General features: G+C 33.6%; 1 protein-coding gene across 11 annotated transcripts in view; it reads left to right on the forward strand.

Annotated features, from left to right (window-relative positions):
• LOC142221528 (synaptic vesicle glycoprotein 2B-like) overlaps nucleotides 1-21,379 on the forward strand; it is a 935,546-nt gene that overhangs the window by 828,898 nt on the left and 85,269 nt on the right. For 9 of the 11 annotated variants that reach the window (XR_012718090.1, XM_075291280.1, XM_075291290.1 and 6 more), the window contains one exon: nucleotides 5,860-5,987. The exons of the other annotated variants lie outside the window; for them this stretch is intronic. Coding sequence is in view for 8 of the 9 variants with exons in the window: in XM_075291280.1 (XP_075147395.1) it covers nucleotides 5,860-5,987 (128 nt within the window). In the remaining variant the exon portion in view is untranslated. Of the gene's footprint in view, nucleotides 1-5,859; nucleotides 5,988-21,379 lie in introns of those variants that run through there. 11 annotated transcript variants of the gene reach the window in all.

A 21,379-nucleotide genomic window follows, 5' to 3' on the forward strand; every position in this document is an offset into this window, starting at 1 on the left:
ACCCATCTATGGAAGCGCAAATATGGGGCATAGTTGATGGTCTTAAGGATTTGACGAGAGCAGTGGTGGAAAGCCGTACGGATATTAATAGCTTAAAAAAACAAATGGAAGAAATGCAAGTTCGGATTTCATCTACTGCAAACGTAAGTTCTGAAAGAAATGGAATATCATCACAATATGCCAATGAAGCTTCTGGAGGAGAAGAAGCCCCAATTGTGAATTGTTGGGAAAATGCCCAACAAACGTTTCATCAACCTCCACAAACGCAAGCTGTATATGCTGATACAATGGGTAAGTTGTACGATTTACCTCCATTTTCGGGAAATGCAAATGAATGGCCGTTGTTTATTGCCAACTTTAAGGACACCACTGAATTCTTTCGATACAGCAATCGCCATAATTTGATGCGGCTTCAGAAATGTCTTTCTGGACCCGCTAAGGATGCAGTCGCTTCAATGTTAATATTTCCGAATGACGTCCCAAAAGTTATAGAAGAATTAGAATTTCGATTTGGGCGACCAGATATTTTGGTACGTTCTCAAGTTTTGAAAATAAAACAATTTCCTACTATTTCTAGAAAGAATATGCAACAAATTGTGCAGTTTTCTACAGCGGTAAGAAACGTAGTTGCCTTTTTAAACTCCGCCGATTGTCAACATCACTTGATAAGTACTACGTTGCTTGAAGAAATGGTTTCAAAACTCCCATTGGACCAACAATTCGAATGGGCGAAAGTGGCTACAGGCATAAAACCATTTCCTACGGTCGAAAATTTTTGTGATTGGCTTGGTAACTTAGCCAGAGTTGTAAGTATGATGTCATGCAGTTCGTCAACACAGGATCAAAACCCTAACAAGATGATGGTTGTTAACAAGACCCAGAATTTGAAACCAAAATGTGAAATTTGTAAAGAAGTTCATTCCATATCCCAATGCAAAACATTTATTGAAGAAATGTCAGTATCGGAGAGATTAGAAAAGGTAAAGGCTTCAAAATTATGTTTTTGTTGTTTGCATAAAGGACATGGATCATCAGGATGTCGTTTTAAAAGGGTGTGTGGATTGAATGGATGCCAACGATTTCATAATAGATTACTTCACGAAGGTAAAACACAGCCGACATCTTCAACACAAATGTTAAATTGTAGACAACCACAAATTCAGCAGAGCAAGCTCTTTAAAGTTTTGCCTGTTAAGCTGCACGGTCCTTCAGGAAGTTTAAATGCGTATGCAATGTTTGACGAAGGATCGTCTATTTCATTGATTAAAGAAGACACAGCTAAATCTTTGGGATTAAAAGGTAAATACACCGATTTAATTTTGCAATGGTATGGAGATAAGGTGGTAACCGAAAAGTCCTTCCTTGTAAACTGCCAGATTGAAGGAACCCAAAGACAGTCGGATAAATTTTCATTAAAAAACCTACATACTGTGAAGGAATTGAATTTACCTACACAATCATTTTCGAAATCTCAACATCCTAAATTCTCTACGTTGCCTATTGAAGATTATGTGGATGCGACTCCCGTAACGAATCTGGCAATTTAGTAGCTATGCAGTGTAAATTGGGTTGGTTTGTATATGGTGGCACAGGATATGTCTGTGATAAACCAACGGTTTTACATATGAAGGATGGAACACTGCATAATATTGTCCAAGAATACATTTCAAATGAAAATTTCGGTACGTGCCCTGGAATAAGTCCGCTGTTATCTGATAATGATCAAATCGCCAAAGAAATTATGGATAGAACTACAAAACGAATTGGCAATCGCTTTGAGATTGGACTATTATGGAAGAAATATCCACCTGAGATGCCAAATTCATTTGAAATGACACTGAAACGTCTTTTGACAATCGAGAAGAAAATGTTTCAAAATGCTGAGTTCGCTGTAAAGTACAAGGTGGAAATTGAAAAATTTATTGAAAAGGGATATGCACGAAAGTTGAGTGAGGAAGAAATTGCTGAAACTCGTCATCCAGTGTTGTATCTACCACATTTTGGAGTAATCAACCCGAATAAACCACAAAAACTAAGAGTAGTTTTCGATGCTTCCGCAAAGGTCGGAGGTATTTCACTAAATAATCTTCTGTTGAAAGGACCGGAACAAGCAAATTCTCTTCTTGGTATATTATTGAAATTTCGTCAAGGTAAAATCGCAGTAGCAGCAGATATTCGGGAGATGTTTTCAAAAATAAAGATACGAAAAGAAGATCAACACTCTCAGAGATTTTTGTGGAGAAATGGTGAGAGCAACATGCCTGTAGGGCATTATGCTATGGTCTCCATGATATTTGGTGCCATATCCTCGCCTTGTTGTGCAGAGTACATAAAAAATCGTAATGCTACTGAATTTGCCGAAATATATCCAGATGCTGCTGCTGCTATAATTGAAAAGCATTACGTGGATGACTTCGTAGCTAGCTTCAAAACTGAAACAGAGGCAATTGAAGTTTGTGAGAAGGTCGTTACAGTCCACGCAAGAGCTGGATTTGAATTAAGAGGATTTGTGTCAAACAGTGGTGCTTTGGAAAACAGGATGAATCTTGGTCCATGTGGTGATGAAAGTAAGAATGTAAATATGGAGAAACAAGCATCCGCTGATAAAATATTAGGAAAGTATTGGAATAAGACAGAAGACGTTTTTGAATTCAAAACAAAATTTCACAATCTAGCTGAAGATGTTTTCTATGGTGTGAGGGTTCCAACAAAACGCGAACTTTTAAAGATAGCTATGGCAGTTTTTGATCCATTTGGTTTAATAGCCGATTTTCTTTTATATTCTAAAAGCCTTGTGCAACAAACATGGAAGTATAAAATTGGATGGGACGAAGCAATACCAAAGGAACTACACAAGAAGTGGTATAGTTGGTGGAAGGAATTTGAAAAATTGAAAGATTTTAAAATAAATCGGTGTTTGTCTCCAACATTTTTCGAACAAGAGGTCCAACTACACGTTTTCGTAGATGCAAGTCAAGAAGCATTTTCTGCCGTATGCTATTTTAAAATACAAGAAAATGTATCATTTGTCATCGGAAAAACAAGATGCGCACCAATAAAATTATTAAGCATCCCTCGGTTAGAACTCCAAGCTGCGGTGTTAGGAACAAGGTTAAGTCAAGTTATAATTAATAATCATGACATTCATATTTCTAAGGTATTCTTTTGGTCGGACTCTCAAACGGTGCTACAATGGTTGAATTCAAAGGAAAGACGTTTCAAGGCATTTGTGAGTCACAGAGTTGCCGAAATTTTAAATTCAACAAAGTGTTCACAATGGAGGTATGTACCTACCCAACAAAATCCGGCTGACGCTGGAACACGAACGGTTTTTCCTCCAAAGCTATTAAAGAACAATATATGGATTAGTGGCCCAACCTTTTTAAGGGAAAATGAATCATGTTGGCCAAAACAAGAGATAATTTTATCAAAGAATGCTATGGTAGATGAAATATGTGCCAGTTTTCATTTGTCAACAGCTCAAGACAAATCGTTTATTGAATATGAAAGATTTTCATCATATACTAAACTAAAGAGAAGCGTTGCTCGGGTATTGCGCTTTGCCAAGATGACTACAAGAAGCTCAAGGACTTTGAATGGCGATGAAATAGAAAAGGCGGATAAAACCATTTGTAAATTGGTTCAATCGGAATGTTTCAAAGATGAGTTGAAAACTCTATATAAAGGATCGACAATTTCAAAAAGTAGTCCCTTACATAGCCTAGCACCCTACTTGGACCAAGATGGTCTCATCCGCATTCGTGGGAGATTAGATGAAGCTTTGTACTTACCCTTCGATGCAAGAAGACCGATAATTTTACCGCAGAATCACTGGGTTTCTGAATTAATAATGACGCACTACCATAACAAAAATTACCATCAAAATAAAAACTTGACAATAAATGAACTTCGACAAAATGATTGGATTCCTAACATTAAAACATTGTACAACAAAGTAAACCGTAAGTGCTATACATGTAAATTAGATTCAATTCAGCCGAAAATTCCGCAAATGGGACAATTGCCCGAAGACCGAATAACGCCTTTTGTAAGGCCATTTGGCCTTGGTCGCCGCAAGGAAAAAAGATGGGTAGTGGTCTTCACCTGCCTAACCATAAGGGCCGCTCATATTGAACTCGCTCACGATTTATCGACAGACGCGTTTATACTATGCTTAAGAAATTTCATCAATCGCCGACGAACGCCTCTAAGGATTCGTAGCGATAATGGCACAAATTTTATTGGAGTACAAAAGTTTTTAAAAAAAGAGGACCGCCTTATTAATGAAGATGACATTTTAAAGGAAACATCCAACCGACAAATAGAATGGCTTTTCAACTGTCCAGAGAACCCCAGCTCAGGTGGAGTATGTGAAAGACTCATTCAGATAATAAAAAGGTTGCTTCAGAAGACTTTAAAAGAATCAGTACCACGTGTCGAAACATTGCAAAGTGTCTTAATTGAAGCCGAAAATATTATAAATTCAAGACCACTTACCGAAATACCCCTCTCTTCAGAAGATGATGAACCACTCACTCCGAATCATTTTTTAATTGGCTGTTCGAATTCAACGCAAACGCCGAATACTGAAGATGAAAAGTTGTGTCTCCGCAAGCAATGGAAAATTTCCCAAAATTTGAAAAATCGTTTATGGAAAAGGTGGATCACAGAATATCTTCCACAGCTGATTCACATGACCAAGTGGAGAAATAAAATGGATCCAATAAAAATTGGTGATCTTGTACTCATTCTGGAAAGCTCTGTTCCAAGGAGACAATGGTTAAAAGGACGTATAATAAAAGTTTTCCCTGCTAAGGATGGACAAATCAGATTTGCCGAAATCAAAACTATTTCTGGAGTGAAACGGCGACCCGTATCAAAATTGGCAGTTTTTACGACAACTAATGGTGAATCAGAGTGATTCACAGGAGGGAGAATGTTGATGTTGCTATTATACCACCTATGTATATACTTTGCCAAAATATACTGTGGGTCTCATACAAAATTTAAACATAGTAACCTTAGATTTAATAACCTTTGAATATGAAATTTTATAATTTTACTTTTTAAGTTTTTCAATAAACTACATCGAATCAACAACACTTGCCAAAAAGAATATATTGGTACAACGAAAACCAAATTAAAAACTAGACTCTCAGGACATAAATCTGATCAGAAAGCCACTGATAAGCCCTTGGAGCAAAAGACGGCACTTGCAGCACATTGCACTTTAACAGGACACAAACCAAACTTTAAGGACGTAGATATTTTGACACAAGAAACCAATTATAAAAGGAGATTTACTCTGGAGATGCTACATATTATAAATGTACCTGCAGAAAGACGAATGAATTTTAAGACTGATACGGACCATTGTGAACATATTTATAGAAATATTGTACAAAAATATAGAAAGACAGATTAGCTTTTAGTTGTAAATATACTCCCTTGTAAAGAAGTTCACTGTTCTTTAAATTTAAATGTAATTATCTGTGTTTTTCATGTAATGATATATTTTTTGTTAATGTGTTAAATGTTTTATCTTTTTGTTTAAAGTAATTTCCCTGAAGACGAGCATCGGAGATGTCTCGAAATATTGGAAAATTTTAAATATAAAAATACAACTCAAAAAACAACAACATCTGTTTTTATTCACATGACCTCAAGCCGAACTAAGCAAATATAATTAGAAATATATTTTTTCTATTTAAACACAATAAAAACTGGGAAATTTTTTTTGCTTGAACATTATACTGAGCCGTGATAATACATCTATTTCAGAAAAAACTGGCTACGCCAATGTTAACACAACATTTTTCTTTTATAAATAGCTTAATTATTCTCTAATTTATTCAACAGGGTAATGGCTGCTGCAATGTCTATGACATTCGGTCGAAGCGGTGCTTTACTAGGAAATCTGATATTTGGGTTTTTGATAGACCTCAACTGTATTATTCCCATTATTGTATTTTCGTTAATGCTATTAAGTAAGTATCCTTTAGACGATTATGTAAGTAGCTAAATATACATTTCTAACATGATTTACAAATATAGTTTTACAAATATAATTTAACTAAATGAGCCTGTTCAAAAACAAAACTTTTAATATTTGTTTGGTCTGTGAAATAGGGACTTTTTCTACATTAAAAAATGTATCTCAAGAAAATTCGGATGACATATTGTCGTTGTACAATATGTTGCAAGTGCTGTTTGCTCGTTATTGTTCACAAAGATTATAGAAGAGGAAGATGGGAGATGGGCTACTGAGCACATCAAACCAAAGATTATAGAAGAGGAAGATGGGAGATTGGCTACTGAGCACATCAAACCATTTACCACATTAGTTTAATACTCGAACCAAACGCGTATACGATAAGTATTGACATAACATTAAAATGCAAATAAAAAGAAATTAAGAGCACGTAATAAATTTCCATGAAGGGGAAAATGTAAATTTTTTGTTGTTGGCTAAAATTTAACATTGTTTCATTAAGAAAATTAAATTTTTCATTTAAAAAATAAAAACTAAAAACAACTAAAAGATTACAAACAAAGACAATAAACTTGAGGAAGGTAGGAAATTGGCTTGCGTCATACCAAATTTTGCATTTACCATGTTAGTTCCATACATGTTTGTAATTTTTTGTTTGTTTCTCGTTTCTATTTTTTAAATGAAAAACTTAATTTTCTTAATGAAACAATGTTAAATTTTAGGCAACAACAAAAAAATTACATTTTCCCCTTTAAGGAAATTTATTTCGTGCACTTAATTTCTTTTTATTTGCCTTTTAATGCTATGTCAATACTTGCCGTATACGCGTTTGGTTCGAGTATGAAACTAACACGGTAAATGGTTTGATCTCCTCAGTAGCCAATTTCCTATCTTCCTCAAGTTTATTGTCTTTGATTACAAACATGTATTAAACTAATCTGATAAATGCAACATTTGGTATGACGCAAGCCAATCTCCCATATTCCTCAAATCTATAATCTTTGATTGTTCATACATATATTGTATTACATAAATCCTTATGATCTTGTTTGATATCTCAATGATGATGGGTGATGTGTTCTTCGTTTGTCGTTTTATGCAAAGATTATATATTACAGAAGATGGGAGATTGGCTACTGAGCACATCAAACCATTTACCACATTAGTTTAATACTCGAACCAAACGCGTATACGACCAAAGACAATAAACTCTAGGAAGATAGGAAATTAGCTACCAAAAACAATGGAAGATGAAGATGGGAAAATGGCAGCAGAGGGTATCAAACCATTGACGGCGTTCGATGCAAACGTGTCGTTTATGATTTTTTGTTCCACAAATTAAACTAAGAATAAAAAGAAATTTATATCAGGGAATGACGTAGAAAAATAGGTCAAAAGTTTCTCATTATTATTTACACAAAATTTAACATCATTTGTGAGTTTTTAACAAAAAATATTGCAAATTAAAAATGAACGAACATGTATGTATCGAACACCGTAACTGCAACTTTTGGTATGACGTCGCCCATTTTCCAATCTTCCTTTTCTATTGTTTTTGTTAGCTACTGAGGAGATCAAACCATTTACCGTGTTAGTTTCATACTCGAACCAAACGCGTATACGACAAGTATTGACATAGCATTAAAATGCAAATAAAAAGAAATTAAGTGCACGAAATAAATTTACTTAAAAGGGAAAATGTAATTTTTTGTTTTTGCTTAAAATTTAACATTGTTTCATTAAGAAAATTAAGATTTTCATTTAAAAACGAAAAACAAATAAAAAAAATTACAAACATGTATGGAACTAACATGGTAAATGCAACATTTGGTATGACGCAAGCCAATTTCCTATCTTCGTCAAGTTTATTGTCTTTGTATACGACAAGTATTGACATAGCATTAAAATGCAAATAAAAAGAAATTAAGAGCACGAAATAAATTTCCATAAAGGGGAAAATGTATTTTTTTTGTTGTTGCCTAAAATTCTACATTGTTTCATTAAGAAAATTAAATTTTTCATTAAAAAAATAAAAACGAAAAACAACAAAAAAATTACAAACATGTATTGAACTAATCTGGTAAATGTAACATTTGGTATGACACAAGCCAATCTCCCATCTTCCTCAAATATATAATCTTTGGTTTTTTGGACGATGTTATCGATGCTAATTCTCTCCGAAATTCCTTTGAAAAATAAACCAATTGTGCACAACGTCGCAATACTAAAAGGTAATGATCAATAGGCCTAATGCAGTATCGAAGTATATGTCACACCCTCAAAAAAAAAATCGCTTCTCTACATATGTTCCAAACATATTTTGCAGGAAGCACATATATTATTGGATACTGCCGAAACATTAAAATGTTTGTTTTATGTGAACATATTATATGTTTTAAAGCATTTTGAGCCCAAAAATATACTTCCTTAGAAGAATTTTCCTCAAAGAAGATTGTGCTCATTCCCTCACATAATTTTCACTTCCACGAAATTTTTTAGTTCTTGGCACCTTTCTCTGTAATACAAATAATGTTGAAGAAATTATTCAATTTTATAATTTTTTTAAATTTTACCTTTCGCCGGAGAAGAGAACCGAGGACCATACAGCTTGTAAGACAATTATCGTTATAAGTTACATCTATATAGCATAGTTTGCAGCGCCCACGAGCCCATGCAAACATAACATTATTTAACAGAAACATACATTTGTTGGCCACGTGAAGCAGTGGTTAGCATGTCTGCCTTGCATGCACGACCACTCCTGGTCCGACTTGAACACCAATTTTTTTAAATTACACATTTATATTTATACTATATTACATTTTCATAATGAAACTTCGAAATGTGGGTTATTAAAGATTTACAATCAGAAGCACTGCTTGATATAAACGAAATGGACTGATCTTTTGGATAAAATATTATTATTTTCTTTTTAATTGCAAAAATAACAATTTTGTAGCAAAAAACTGTTTTTGGTATAAAAGTTTGAAATTTTGGAAGGAATTCAAAAACTCTAACAAAAGAAGAACGTGAGTATAAAAATACATAAATAATTTTATAATATACACATAAATTTATTTAGGCGTGAACAGTTTTTTACTAGCATTTAACACCATTTTAAATGCATTTAAAACTTATCGTATTTGTACTTAATTTCATTTTTACCTTTAAGGCCGGTATTAAGTTGCGATTATCGCTCTAAAGTGACCCTGTTGTCGCTATCGTCCTGAAATTTGTTTGCAGGCAGGTCAAGTTCGAAGATGGGCTATATCGGTCCAAGTTTTGGTATAGTCCCCATATAAACCGACCTCCCGATTTGGGGTCTTGGGCTTATAAAAACTGTAGTTTTTATTCAATTTGCGTTAAGTAGGAAATCTAGAGGTATTTCAGGACCATCAAAATGCGTACCGAAAATGGTGCCTATCGGTCCATGTTTTGGTAGACCCATGTGGACCGATTTCCCGATTATGCTTCTTGGGCGTCTAGAAAGTGTATTTTCTATCCGATTTGCCTAAAATTGGAAATCTAGAGGTATTCTAGGACCATAAAGAAATTTTAAATCTAGAGGTACTCTAGGACCCTAAAGACATGTGCCGAAAATGGTGAGTACCGGCCCATGTTTTGAAAAAGCCACCATATAGACCGATCTCCAGATTTTATTTCTTGGTCTTCTAGACTCCGTAATTTTTACCCAATTTGCCTCAAATCGGAAATCTAGAGGTATTCTGGGAATACCTCTAGATTTCCGAGGTATTCCCAAGGTAGGTACTCAAACTCATCGTAATGAGTACCTACTACGAATTTCAAGTGTGGTGGGATATTAAGCCACCATGCAGCGAAATTCAAAGACATCCACTGGGTTGCTAACTTCAGGGCCCAGTGGACGGGTATCGACTGGAGTTATAAATTTGGGCTATGAGCAAGAGTTAGGCCCAATTAGTCGACCTGTAGACGGGTCGACAGGTGGCGACACTTTGACAAGTCGAATCTTTTCCAAGGTAATTGCATCAAAAGGAGGTAATCCCTCACGACAGCGATTCAAGGAACGCAGAAATGCTTTGTTTACCCTAAAGAAATTAGGATCAGTCGACCCAAGCACGTTGTCGGCTAAACAAAGCGATTCCGTCAAATGGGCTCAAGGAATTCTTGAGGCTGGAAAAAGGAAACGATCACCGGATGAGCTGCCATCCTCCAAAAGGGATCAACGATCGTTTGCCTCAGTTGCTAAAGGCAGCCTTGTGATGGCTATCATTAATAAAGGAGCATTGGACGGTATGGTTCCAAAGCAAAAATGGGGGGAAATTGAATGCTTTGTCTGGCGTCTACTCACAGTTGCTGGAAAGTTTCCCGGCCCAGATCCTCGACACCAAGAGCATGCAGTGCAGCGTTGCCAATTTAGCTTTTTTCCCGCTAGATTTGGCTTTTTTTGAAGACGTTTAGCGGGAAAAAAATGCATTTAGCTTTTAGATTTTTTTCAGGCTTTTTTTCATGACCCTTTTAGCTATTTTTGGCTGTTTTTTATTTTCGTCATATTCCTATTGAAATATGGATAAAACTTCGTTTTTATCTAAGCCTTGCTGCCAGAATAAGGTTTTCCACATATTTCAAAACTCGATTGAAACATTAATAATTATTTCAGCCATTATGCGGGCATTTTTGCGCAAATACACCTTGTTGTAAAGTTTTTTTCCTCGTATTCATAAAAGTTATCGTAAACTTTAAATCTAACATTACCATCCAAATTCCTTATATAAACTGTCAGAAATTATTAGGAATAATAGCATTTGACTCGTTTATCCTTTTTATGTTATTATAATATTCTAAACTTATTATGATATTACTAAATTAAAATAGTAGATGTGAATTGCTTTGTATACTGAAAAAATATTGTGGTGAGGCCAAAGATTTCATGTCCTTAAAATACGAACGCGAATTTTGGTTATAATAGCATTTGTGAATTTCTCTTATATAAAACTTTCCTTTGCCCAAAGCCTATAAAGTCGTTTTGTCCTTATAGTTAAGTGATTTGACTTAAAAATGGGTATCTTTTCATGAAAGAAGGCTAGGGTCAATTCTAAAAAATTCTGAAAATTAATGAAATAGTCTTTAAATTTGTGGAGTTTTTGTATCTTGACCACAAACCAAAATAGCGTTCAAAAGTAGGTTTGTATGGGAAATTTTCGAATAAAAGTTATTCAATATAAACTTGCAAGACAGTTAGAATGGGTTTTATTCTCTTGGGTAAAATTAGGAGAAGTGTACACCTTTACGAATTTATCATTAATTCAGTTAAAACGAAATATATTGATATTTTCTAATGCAGTTCTATGATACATTCTGCAATATATCGCACATTGGACTTGTTGATGATTGACCAGCTGACAATTGCAAGTTTACTGGGAAAAATGTTTTTACTAGGAAATATAAACGAAGGACTTCCAGTAAAAATTTGTGATAGTAATCAAAATGTATCGAGTACCCAAAAAAATGTAGCTTTTTTCTAGCTATTTTTTTTTAAATTTTTTAGCTTTTTTGGGCTAGTTTTTTGACAAATCTAGTGGTTTTTTGTGAAACAATTCTGGCAACGCTGATGCAGTGTTTATATTGAACACTCAGTCTTTGCCACATCTAGCAAAGTCTCAGGGCCGTGTATGTTATGGGTTTCATTATATAAAGGGTGATTCTTTTGAGGTTAGGATTTTCATGCATTAGTATTTGACAGATCACGTGGGATTTCAGACATGGTGTCAAAGAGAAAGATGCTCAGTATGCTTTGACATTTCATCATGAATAGCCGAACGATCTGCCACAACGTCGAATTTTCAGTGAATGGGCCCTAGAAAAGTTGGCAGAAAATCCGCTTTTTTATCGACAAATTTTGTTCAGCGATGAGGCTCATTTCTGGTTGAATGGCTACGTAAATAAGCAAAATTGCCGCATTTGGAGTGAAGAGCAACCAGAAGCCGTTCAAGAACTGCCCATGCATCCCGAAAAATGCACTGTTTGGTGTGGTTTGTACGCTGGTGGAATCATTGGACCGTATTTTTTCAAAGATGCTGTTGGACGCAACGTTACGGTGAATGGCGATCGCTATCGTTCGATGCTAACAAACTTTTTGTTGCCAAAAATGGAAGAACTGAACTTGGTTGACATGTGGTTTCAACAAGATGGCGCTACATGCCACACAGCTCGCGATTCTATGGCCATTTTGAGGGAAAACTTCGGAGAACAATTCATCTCAAGAAATGGACCGGTAAGTTGGCCACCAAGATCATGCGATTTGACGCCTTTAGACTATTTTTTGTGGGGCTACGTCAAGTCTAAAGTCTACAGAAATAAGCCAGCAACTATTCCAGCTTTGGAAGACAACATTTCCGAAGAAATTCGGGCTATTCCGGCCGAAATGCTCGAAAAAGTTGCCCAAAATTGGACTTTCCGAATGGACCACCTAAGACGCAGTCGCGGTCAACATTTAAATGAAATTATCTTCAAAAAGTAAATGTCATGGACCAATCTAACGTTTCAAATAAAGAACCGATGAGATTTTGCAAATTTTATGCGTTTTTTTTTTTTTTTAAAGTTATCAAGCTCTTAACAAATCACCCTTTACAAATGAAGGTATATAAAAACGATCAGCTAAAGGATTCGGAAGTCGACAAGCCTCTATGAATCAGAAATAAGCGGATCCTCTTGCGAAGTCGAGGGAGATACCAAAGATACAGACATTGATAGTCACCGTATGCGAGAGGAGGTTTCTACTGCCTAAAAACTCACTAAAGTTGAACCTATGGTTATTGCGGGAGTCACCGAGGTCTCTGAAGTGGACATTCTTCATAACTCGATTGAAACGGCTGATGTGACGGTTGTTGAAAATCTCGATGGTCATACGGATCCTCCAGATAAATCTTCACCATTGTAAGGCTGCATGTGCTGCTTTAAAAGTTCTCCTGATGAAAGGGGACATAGATATAGTTCTTATTCAAGAACCGGGGTTCAAACTATTGCAGTATACTGGTACTGATGTAAATCGAGCCTGTATAATTGCTAAACATGAGCTTAACTTGTTTCTGCTTCCGTCAATGTGCAATACAGACACTGTCGTTGTCAGTTTAGAAATAGCCAAATGCAAATATTGGGTATCTTCGGTCTACATGGGACATGATAGGGAGATGCCTCCACACGGACGAAAAAGACTGTTTTTCATATGTTTGGGTATAAACATTATATGTTTGGAACTCAAATTTTTAAACACAATATTTTTGAATGCAAACATATAATGTTCATAAACTAGCATAATATGTTTGGGACATATATGTTAATATGTTAGAACATATTATGTTTGGGACATAAAATGTTTGTAAATATAATATGCTTGGATGCAAACATATATTAATTTAGAAATAGCCCATAAACATATATGTGTTTACAAAGAGAGACAAAGTGTATGCTGGAAGTAAAATAATGAAAGTAACCAATTAGCGCATTACAAATATATATACACAAAGAAAATTTCATTACATATAGGAAAAATACTATGTGTGAATATAAACAAGTATAAATTTACATATTATGAGTAAACATATATATTTTGTGATATAAGACTTCGCCAAAAATTGTATATGCTTAAGTAAAATATTAAAATGAGTATTCGGAGAGAAAATTCATTCGGAACCAAGATAAAATATATTTGAAAAAAAGAGCATGAGTTTTGTTTATAATTTTCGCATTACGGGCACAATTTTTTTGTTTCGCCAAAACAAATCGGAACGTAGGACGAGTAAGTAAAAACTAACGAAAGGGCACTATACACTGAACAAAAAGCATGTCCGGTTCCAAAGATTGTGTCTCCACTTTAACAATTTTGATATTGATTCCGAACCAAAGAAGCGGAGAATACAAGTGAGGATGCTTTTAAGACACAATTCTCTTTTAAATGGTTTTTTGTATACTTGACTCTACGAAGCACATTTCAATTTTTCGCTTTTTCAGCTTTTTTTCATATGCTATAAAATGTCCGTTAAAAACAAGACTTCCAGTAGAAATTATGCTATGTTTCAAGTAAAAAATGTCTTTAAAATAAAGTATTGAAAAACATATCCTATTTTTGAATGATTTTTGCCTTGTAGTCAAGATGCAAAAATGCAACAAATGTAAAGGCAGTTTCATCAATTTTAAAGAATTTTTCTGAATTATTAAAGTCAAGTTGACCTTAGTCCAAAATATGTTCTTTCATGTTATACGCATTTTTAAGCCAAATCACGTAATTATAACAACAACACGACTTCATTGAAAGTATCGACCTTTGAAGATCTATAAAAACAAAGATTAGTTCCTCTTTATTAATGAGTAGTCCAAGAGGAGTTGACGGATTTTTTCGAAAATAAAAGCGGGCATTGAGTTCGAGTTTTGCCGCTAAAATTATTTCTCATTTTAGCGGCAAAACCAGCATAACATTACAATTTTTCCGGTAAATTATATTATAACATGGTGGGGAAAGATCCAAAGCAACAATTGAATAAGTTTATTTTCTTTAAAAGAAATTATTAAAGATAAGTAAAAGGGTAAACATGGTCATTTTAACGTGATAATGCCAATTTATACCGGCCTTAAGAATTAAATTAAGTACAAAATTATTCGTTAATAAAAATTCATATTTATTTGTATTTCTAAATTAATGGTGTTACATGCTAGCAAACAATTGATCACACCAAAATAAATTTATGTGCTGTTTTAAAATTACAGTTTAGAATTTAAATATAATGTGCTTTTGAATGGTTATCGTTAACCTTAGGATTCGATGGAAAATATTTATATATACTCGACTTCACGTCGAGTCCTATTTTTGAATGATTTTTGCCTTGTAGTCAAGATGCAAAAATGCAACAAATGTGAAGGCAGTTTCATCAATTTTAAAGAATTTTTCTGAATTATTAAAGTCAAGTTGACCTTAGTCCAAAATATGTTCTTTCATGTTATACCCATTTTTAAGCCAAATCACTTAATTATAACAACAACACGACTTCATTGAAAGTATCGACCTTTGAAGATCTATAAAAACAAAGATTAGTTCCTCTTTATTAATGAGTAGTCCAAGAGGAGTTGACGGATTTTTTCGAAAATAAAAGCGGGCATTGAGTTCGAGTTTTGCCGCTAAAATTATTTCTCATTTTAGCGGCAAAACCAGAATAACATTACAATTTTTCCGGTAAATTATATTATAACATGGTGGGGAAAGATCCAAAGCAACAATTGAATAATTTTATTTTCTTTAAAAGAAATTATTAAAGATAAGTAAAAGGGTAAACATGGTCATTTTAACGTGATAATGCCAATTTATACCGGCCTTAAGAATTAAATTAAGTACAAAATTATTCGTTAATAAAAATTCATATTTATTTGTATTTCTAAATTAATGGTGTTACATGCTAGCAAACAATTGATCACACCAAAATAAATTTATGTGCTGTTTTAAAATTACAGTTTAGAATTTAAATATAATGTGCTTTTGAATGGTTATCGTTAACCTTAGGATTCGATGGAAAATATTTATATATACTCGACTTCACGTTCTTCTTTTGTGAGAGTTTTTGAATTTCTTCGAAAATTTTAAACTTGTATACAAAAACCTTTATTTGTTACACAATTTTTATTTTTGCAATAAAAAAATAATATTTGATTTGAACTCAGTCCATTTCGTTTATATCAAGCACTTTTCTGACTTTAAGTCTTTTATAAAACACACTTTACAATTTCGTAGTAAAAATGTAATATAATAGTATGTAATGCTGAACACCTTTTCGGGAACTTCCGAACGCTGGTGGAATCATTGGACCGTATTTTTTCAAAGATGCTGTTGGACGCAACGTTACGGTGAATGGCGATCGCTATCGTTCGATGCTAACAAACTTTTTGTTGCCAAAAATGGAAGAACTGAACTTGGTTGACATGTGGTTTCAACAAGATGGCGCTACATGCCACACAGCTCGCGATTCTATGGCCATTTTGAGGGAAAACTTCGGAGAACAATTCATCTCAAGAAATGGACCGGTAAGTTGGCCACCAAGATCATGCGATTTGACGCCTTTAGACTATTTTTTGTGGGGCTACGTCAAGTCTAAAGTCTACAGAAATAAGCCAGCAACTATTCCAGCTTTGGAAGACAACATTTCCGAAGAAATTCGGACTATTCCGGCCGAAATGCTCGAAAAAGTTGCCCAAAATTGGACTTTCCGAATGGACCACCTAAGACGCAGCCGCGGTCAACATTTAAATGAAATTATCTTCAAAAAGTAAATGTCATGGACCAATCTAACGTTTCAAATAAAGAACCGATGAGATTTTGCAAATTTTATGCGTTTTTTTTTTTTAAAAAGTTATCAAGCTCTTAACAAATCACCCTTTACAAATGAAGGTATATAAAAACGATCAGCTAAAGGATTCGGAAGTCGACAAGCCTCTATGAATCAGAAATAAGCGGATCCTCTTGCGAAGTCGAGGGAGATACCAAAGATACAGACATTGATAGTCACCGTATGCGAGAGGAGGTTTCTACTGCCTAAAAACTCACTAAAGTTGAACCTATGGTTATTGCGGGAGTCACCGAGGTCTCTGAAGTGGACATTCTTCATAACTCGATTGAAACGGCTGATGTGACGGTTGTTGAAAATCTCGATGGTCATACGGATCCTCCAGATAAATCTTCACCATTGTAAGGCTGCATGTGCTGCTTTAAAAGTTCTCCTGATGAAAGGGGACATAGATATAGTTCTTATTCAAGAACCGGGGTTCAAACTATTGCAGTATACTGGTACTGATGTAAATCGAGCCTGTATAATTGCTAAAAATGAGCTTAACTTGTTTCTGCTTCCGTCAATGTGCAATACAGACACTGTCGTTGTCAGTTTAGAAATAGCCAAATGCAAATATTGGGTATCTTCGGTCTACATGGGACATGATAGGGAGATGCCTCCACACGGACGAAAAAGACTGTTTTTCATATGTTTGGGTATAAACATTATATGTTTGGAACTCAAATTTTTAAACACAATATTTTTGAATGCAAACATATAATGTTCATAAACTAGCATAATATGTTTGGGACATATATGTTAATATGTTAGAACATATTATGTTTGGGACATAAAATGTTTGTAAATATAATATGCTTGGATGCAAACATATATTAATTTAGAAATAGCCCATAAACATATATGTGTTTACAAAGAGAGACAAAGTGTATGCTGGAAGTAAAATAATGAAAGTAACCAATTAGCGCATTACAAATATATATACACAAAGAAAATTTCATTACATATAGGAAAAATACTATGTGTGAATATAAACAAGTATAAATTTACATATTATGAGTAAACATATATATTTTGTGATATAAGACTTCTCCAAAAATTGTATATGCTTAAGTAAAATATTAAAATGAGTATTCGGAGAGAAAATTCATTCGGAACCAAGATAAAATATATTTGAAAAAAAGAGCATGAGTTTTGTTTATAATTTTCGCATTACGGGCACAATTTTTTTGTTTCGCCAAAACAAATCGGAACGTAGGACGAGTAAGTAAAAACTAACGAAAGGGCACTATACACTGAACAAAAAGCATGTCCGGTTCCAAAGATTGTGTCTCCACTTTAACAATTTTGATATTGATTCCGAACCAAAGAAGCGGAGAATACAAGTGAGGATGCTTTTAAGACACAATTCTCTTTTAAATGGTTTTTTGTATACTTGACTCTACGAAGCACATTTCAATTTTTCGCTTTTTCAGCTTTTTTTCATATGCTATAAAATGTCCGTTAAAAACAAGACTTCCAGTAGAAATTATGCTATGTTTCAAGTAAAAAATGTCTTTAAAATAAAGTATTGAAAAACATATCCTATTTTTGAATGATTTTTGCCTTGTAGTCAAGATGCAAAAATGCAACAAATGTAAAGGCAGTTTCATCAATTTTAAAGAATTTTTCTGAATTATTAAAGTCAAGTTGACCTTAGTCCAAAATATGTTCTTTCATGTTATACGCATTTTTAAGCCAAATCACGTAATTATAACAACAACACGACTTCATTGAAAGTATCGACCTTTGAAGATCTATAAAAACAAAGATTAGTTCCTCTTTATTAATGAGTAGTCCAAGAGGAGTTGACGGATTTTTTCGAAAATAAAAGCGGGCATTGAGTTCGAGTTTTGCCGCTAAAATTATTTCTCATTTTAGCGGCAAAACCAGCATAACATTACAATTTTTCCGGTAAATTATATTATAACATGGTGGGGAAAGATCCAAAGCAACAATTGAATAAGTTTATTTTCTTTAAAAGAAATTATTAAAGATAAGTAAAAGGGTAAACATGGTCATTTTAACGTGATAATGCCAATTTATACCGGCCTTAAGAATTAAATTAAGTACAAAATTATTCGTTAATAAAAATTCATATTTATTTGTATTTCTAAATTAATGGTGTTACATGCTAGCAAACAATTGATCACACCAAAATAAATTTATGTGCTGTTTTAAAATTACAGTTTAGAATTTAAATATAATGTGCTTTTGAATGGTTATCGTTAACCTTAGGATTCGATGGAAAATATTTATATATACTCGACTTCACGTCGAGTCCTATTTTTGAATGATTTTTGCCTTGTAGTCAAGATGCAAAAATGCAACAAATGTAAAGGCAGTTTCATCAATTTTAAAGAATTTTTCTGAATTATTAAAGTCAAGTTGACCTTAGTCCAAAATATGTTCTTTCATGTTATACCCATTTTTAAGCCAAATCACTTAATTATAACAACAACACGACTTCATTGAAAGTATCGACCTTTGAAGATCTATAAAAACAAAGATTAGTTCCTCTTTATTAATGAGTAGTCCAAGAGGAGTTGACGGATTTTTTCGAAAATAAAAGCGGGCATTGAGTTCGAGTTTTGCCGCTAAAATTATTTCTCATTTTAGCGGCAAAACCAGAATAACATTACAATTTTTCCGGTAAATTATATTATAACATGGTGGGGAAAGATCCAAAGCAACAATTGAATAATTTTATTTTCTTTAAAAGAAATTATTAAAGATAAGTAAAAGGGTAAACATGGTCATTTTAACGTGATAATGCCAATTTATACCGGCCTTAAGAATTAAATTAAGTACAAAATTATTCGTTAATAAAAATTCATATTTATTTGTATTTCTAAATTAATGGTGTTACATGCTAGCAAACAATTGATCACACCAAAATAAATTTATGTGCTGTTTTAAAATTACAGTTTAGAATTTAAATATAATGTGCTTTTGAATGGTTATCGTTAACCTTAGGATTCGATGGAAAATATTTATATATACTCGACTTCACGTTCTTCTTTTGTGAGAGTTTTTGAATTTCTTCGAAAATTTTAAACTTGTATACAAAAACCTTTATTTGTTACACAATTTTTATTTTTGCAATAAAAAAATAATATTTGATTTGAACTCAGTCCATTTCGTTTATATCAAGCACTTTTCTGACTTTAAGTCTTTTATAAAACACACTTTACAATTTCGTAGTAAAAATGTAATATAATAGTATGTAATGCTGAACACCTTTTCGGGAACTTCCGAACGTATCTGGAATATATGTTAAAAAATATATTTAAAAAAAATGGTGTTGGTCGAAGCAGGGATCGAACCCAGGTCCCCTGTCACGCAAGGCGGACGACCAACCACTGCTCCACGCTGCCAACAAATGTATGTTTAACAATGTTATGTTGTTAAACAATGTTATGTTTGCATCGGCTCGTGGGCGCCGCAAGCTATGCTATATAAATATAACTTATAACGATAATTATCTCTTGATGACCATAACAGCTACGTAGGCCAGTGGTTAGTGTGCTGGCTTACACACTGTGGGGTCCGCTGTTCGAATCCCCGTCCGGCAAAAGGTAAAATTAAAAAAATTATAAAATATAATAATTTCTTCTAAAATATTTGTATTACAGAAAAAGGTGCTAAAAACTAAAAAACTCGTGGAAGTGAGAAAAATGTGAGGGAATATACAATTAGGCAGAAAAAAATTGAGCACAATCTTCTTTGGGAGAAAATTCTTCTAAGCATATAATATTTTTGGGTTCAAAATGTTTCCAAACATATTAAATGTTCACATAAGAACATATAGTTTTTGGAAGACAACATTATTGAATTTGGATGGAAAAATACAAAAATGTTTGGAACTTAGACTACCCAAACATATTATATTGTTTAGACCAATATGCTTTCAAACATATTATATATTGGAAGAAATCAAACATATAAATGGCAATACCCAAAAATGTATATGCTTGAAGCAAAATATGTTTGGGAGTATATGTTACAGAAGCGATTTTTTTTAGGGTGCATGTGCCGTTAACATCTTAGTTGAGGAGTCATTGAAAACAAAGACAAAACTCATTATGGGATGCGATGCAAATGCACACCATAGTATATGGGGAAGTGGTGGCATTAATACAAGAGGAGAGTCACTCCTAGAGTTTATTTTGGGTACTACACGGATGAAAAAGACTGTTTTTCATATGTTTGGGTATAAACATTATATGTTTGGAACACAAATTTTTAAACACAATATTTTTGAGTGCAAGCATATAATGTTCATAAACTAGCATAACATGTTTGGGACATATATGTTAATATGTTAGAACATATTATGTTTGGGACATAAAATGTTTGTAAATATAATATGCTTGGATGCAAACATATATTAATTTAGAAATAGCCTATAAACATATATGTGTTTAGTAGATTGGAGCGCTATTTAACAGGGAGCGATATTGAATTAAGTTGGTGGTTGTTGCTTGTTATTACAAAATTAACATTTTATTTTCCCTTGGGCAATTGATTAGCTACTTCTTTGATCCTTACAAACTGAGTGGTCCGCTGTTCGAATCCCCGTCCGGGAAAAGGTAAAATTAAAATAAAAAAAATCATAAAATTGAATAATTTCTTCTACAATGTTTGTATTACAGAAAAAGGTGCTAAGAACTAAAAAATCTCGTGGAAGTGAGAAAGATGTGAGGGAATATACAATTAGGCAGAAACAAAATTTTGAGCATTCAGGTCGAAAACATATGTTGTTAGCACCTATGTTCACATAATAACATATTGTTTTTTGGAAGACAACATTATTGAATTTGGATGCAAAAATACAAAATGTTTGGAACTTAGACTACCCAAACATCAAGAAGAGATCAAACATATAAATGTTTGGGCAATACCCAAAAATGTATATGCTTGAAGCAAAATATGTTTGGGAGTATATGTTACAGAAGCGATTTTTTGTGAGGGTGTAATTTGATAATTTGCAATAAGGGAGACACCCCAACCTTTGTCACTAAAAACAGGCAAGAGGTTT

Source organism: Haematobia irritans, chromosome 1 (assembly GCF_050003625.1).
Source record: "Haematobia irritans isolate KBUSLIRL chromosome 1, ASM5000362v1, whole genome shotgun sequence".
Lineage (NCBI taxonomy): Eukaryota > Metazoa > Arthropoda > Insecta > Diptera > Muscidae > Haematobia > Haematobia irritans.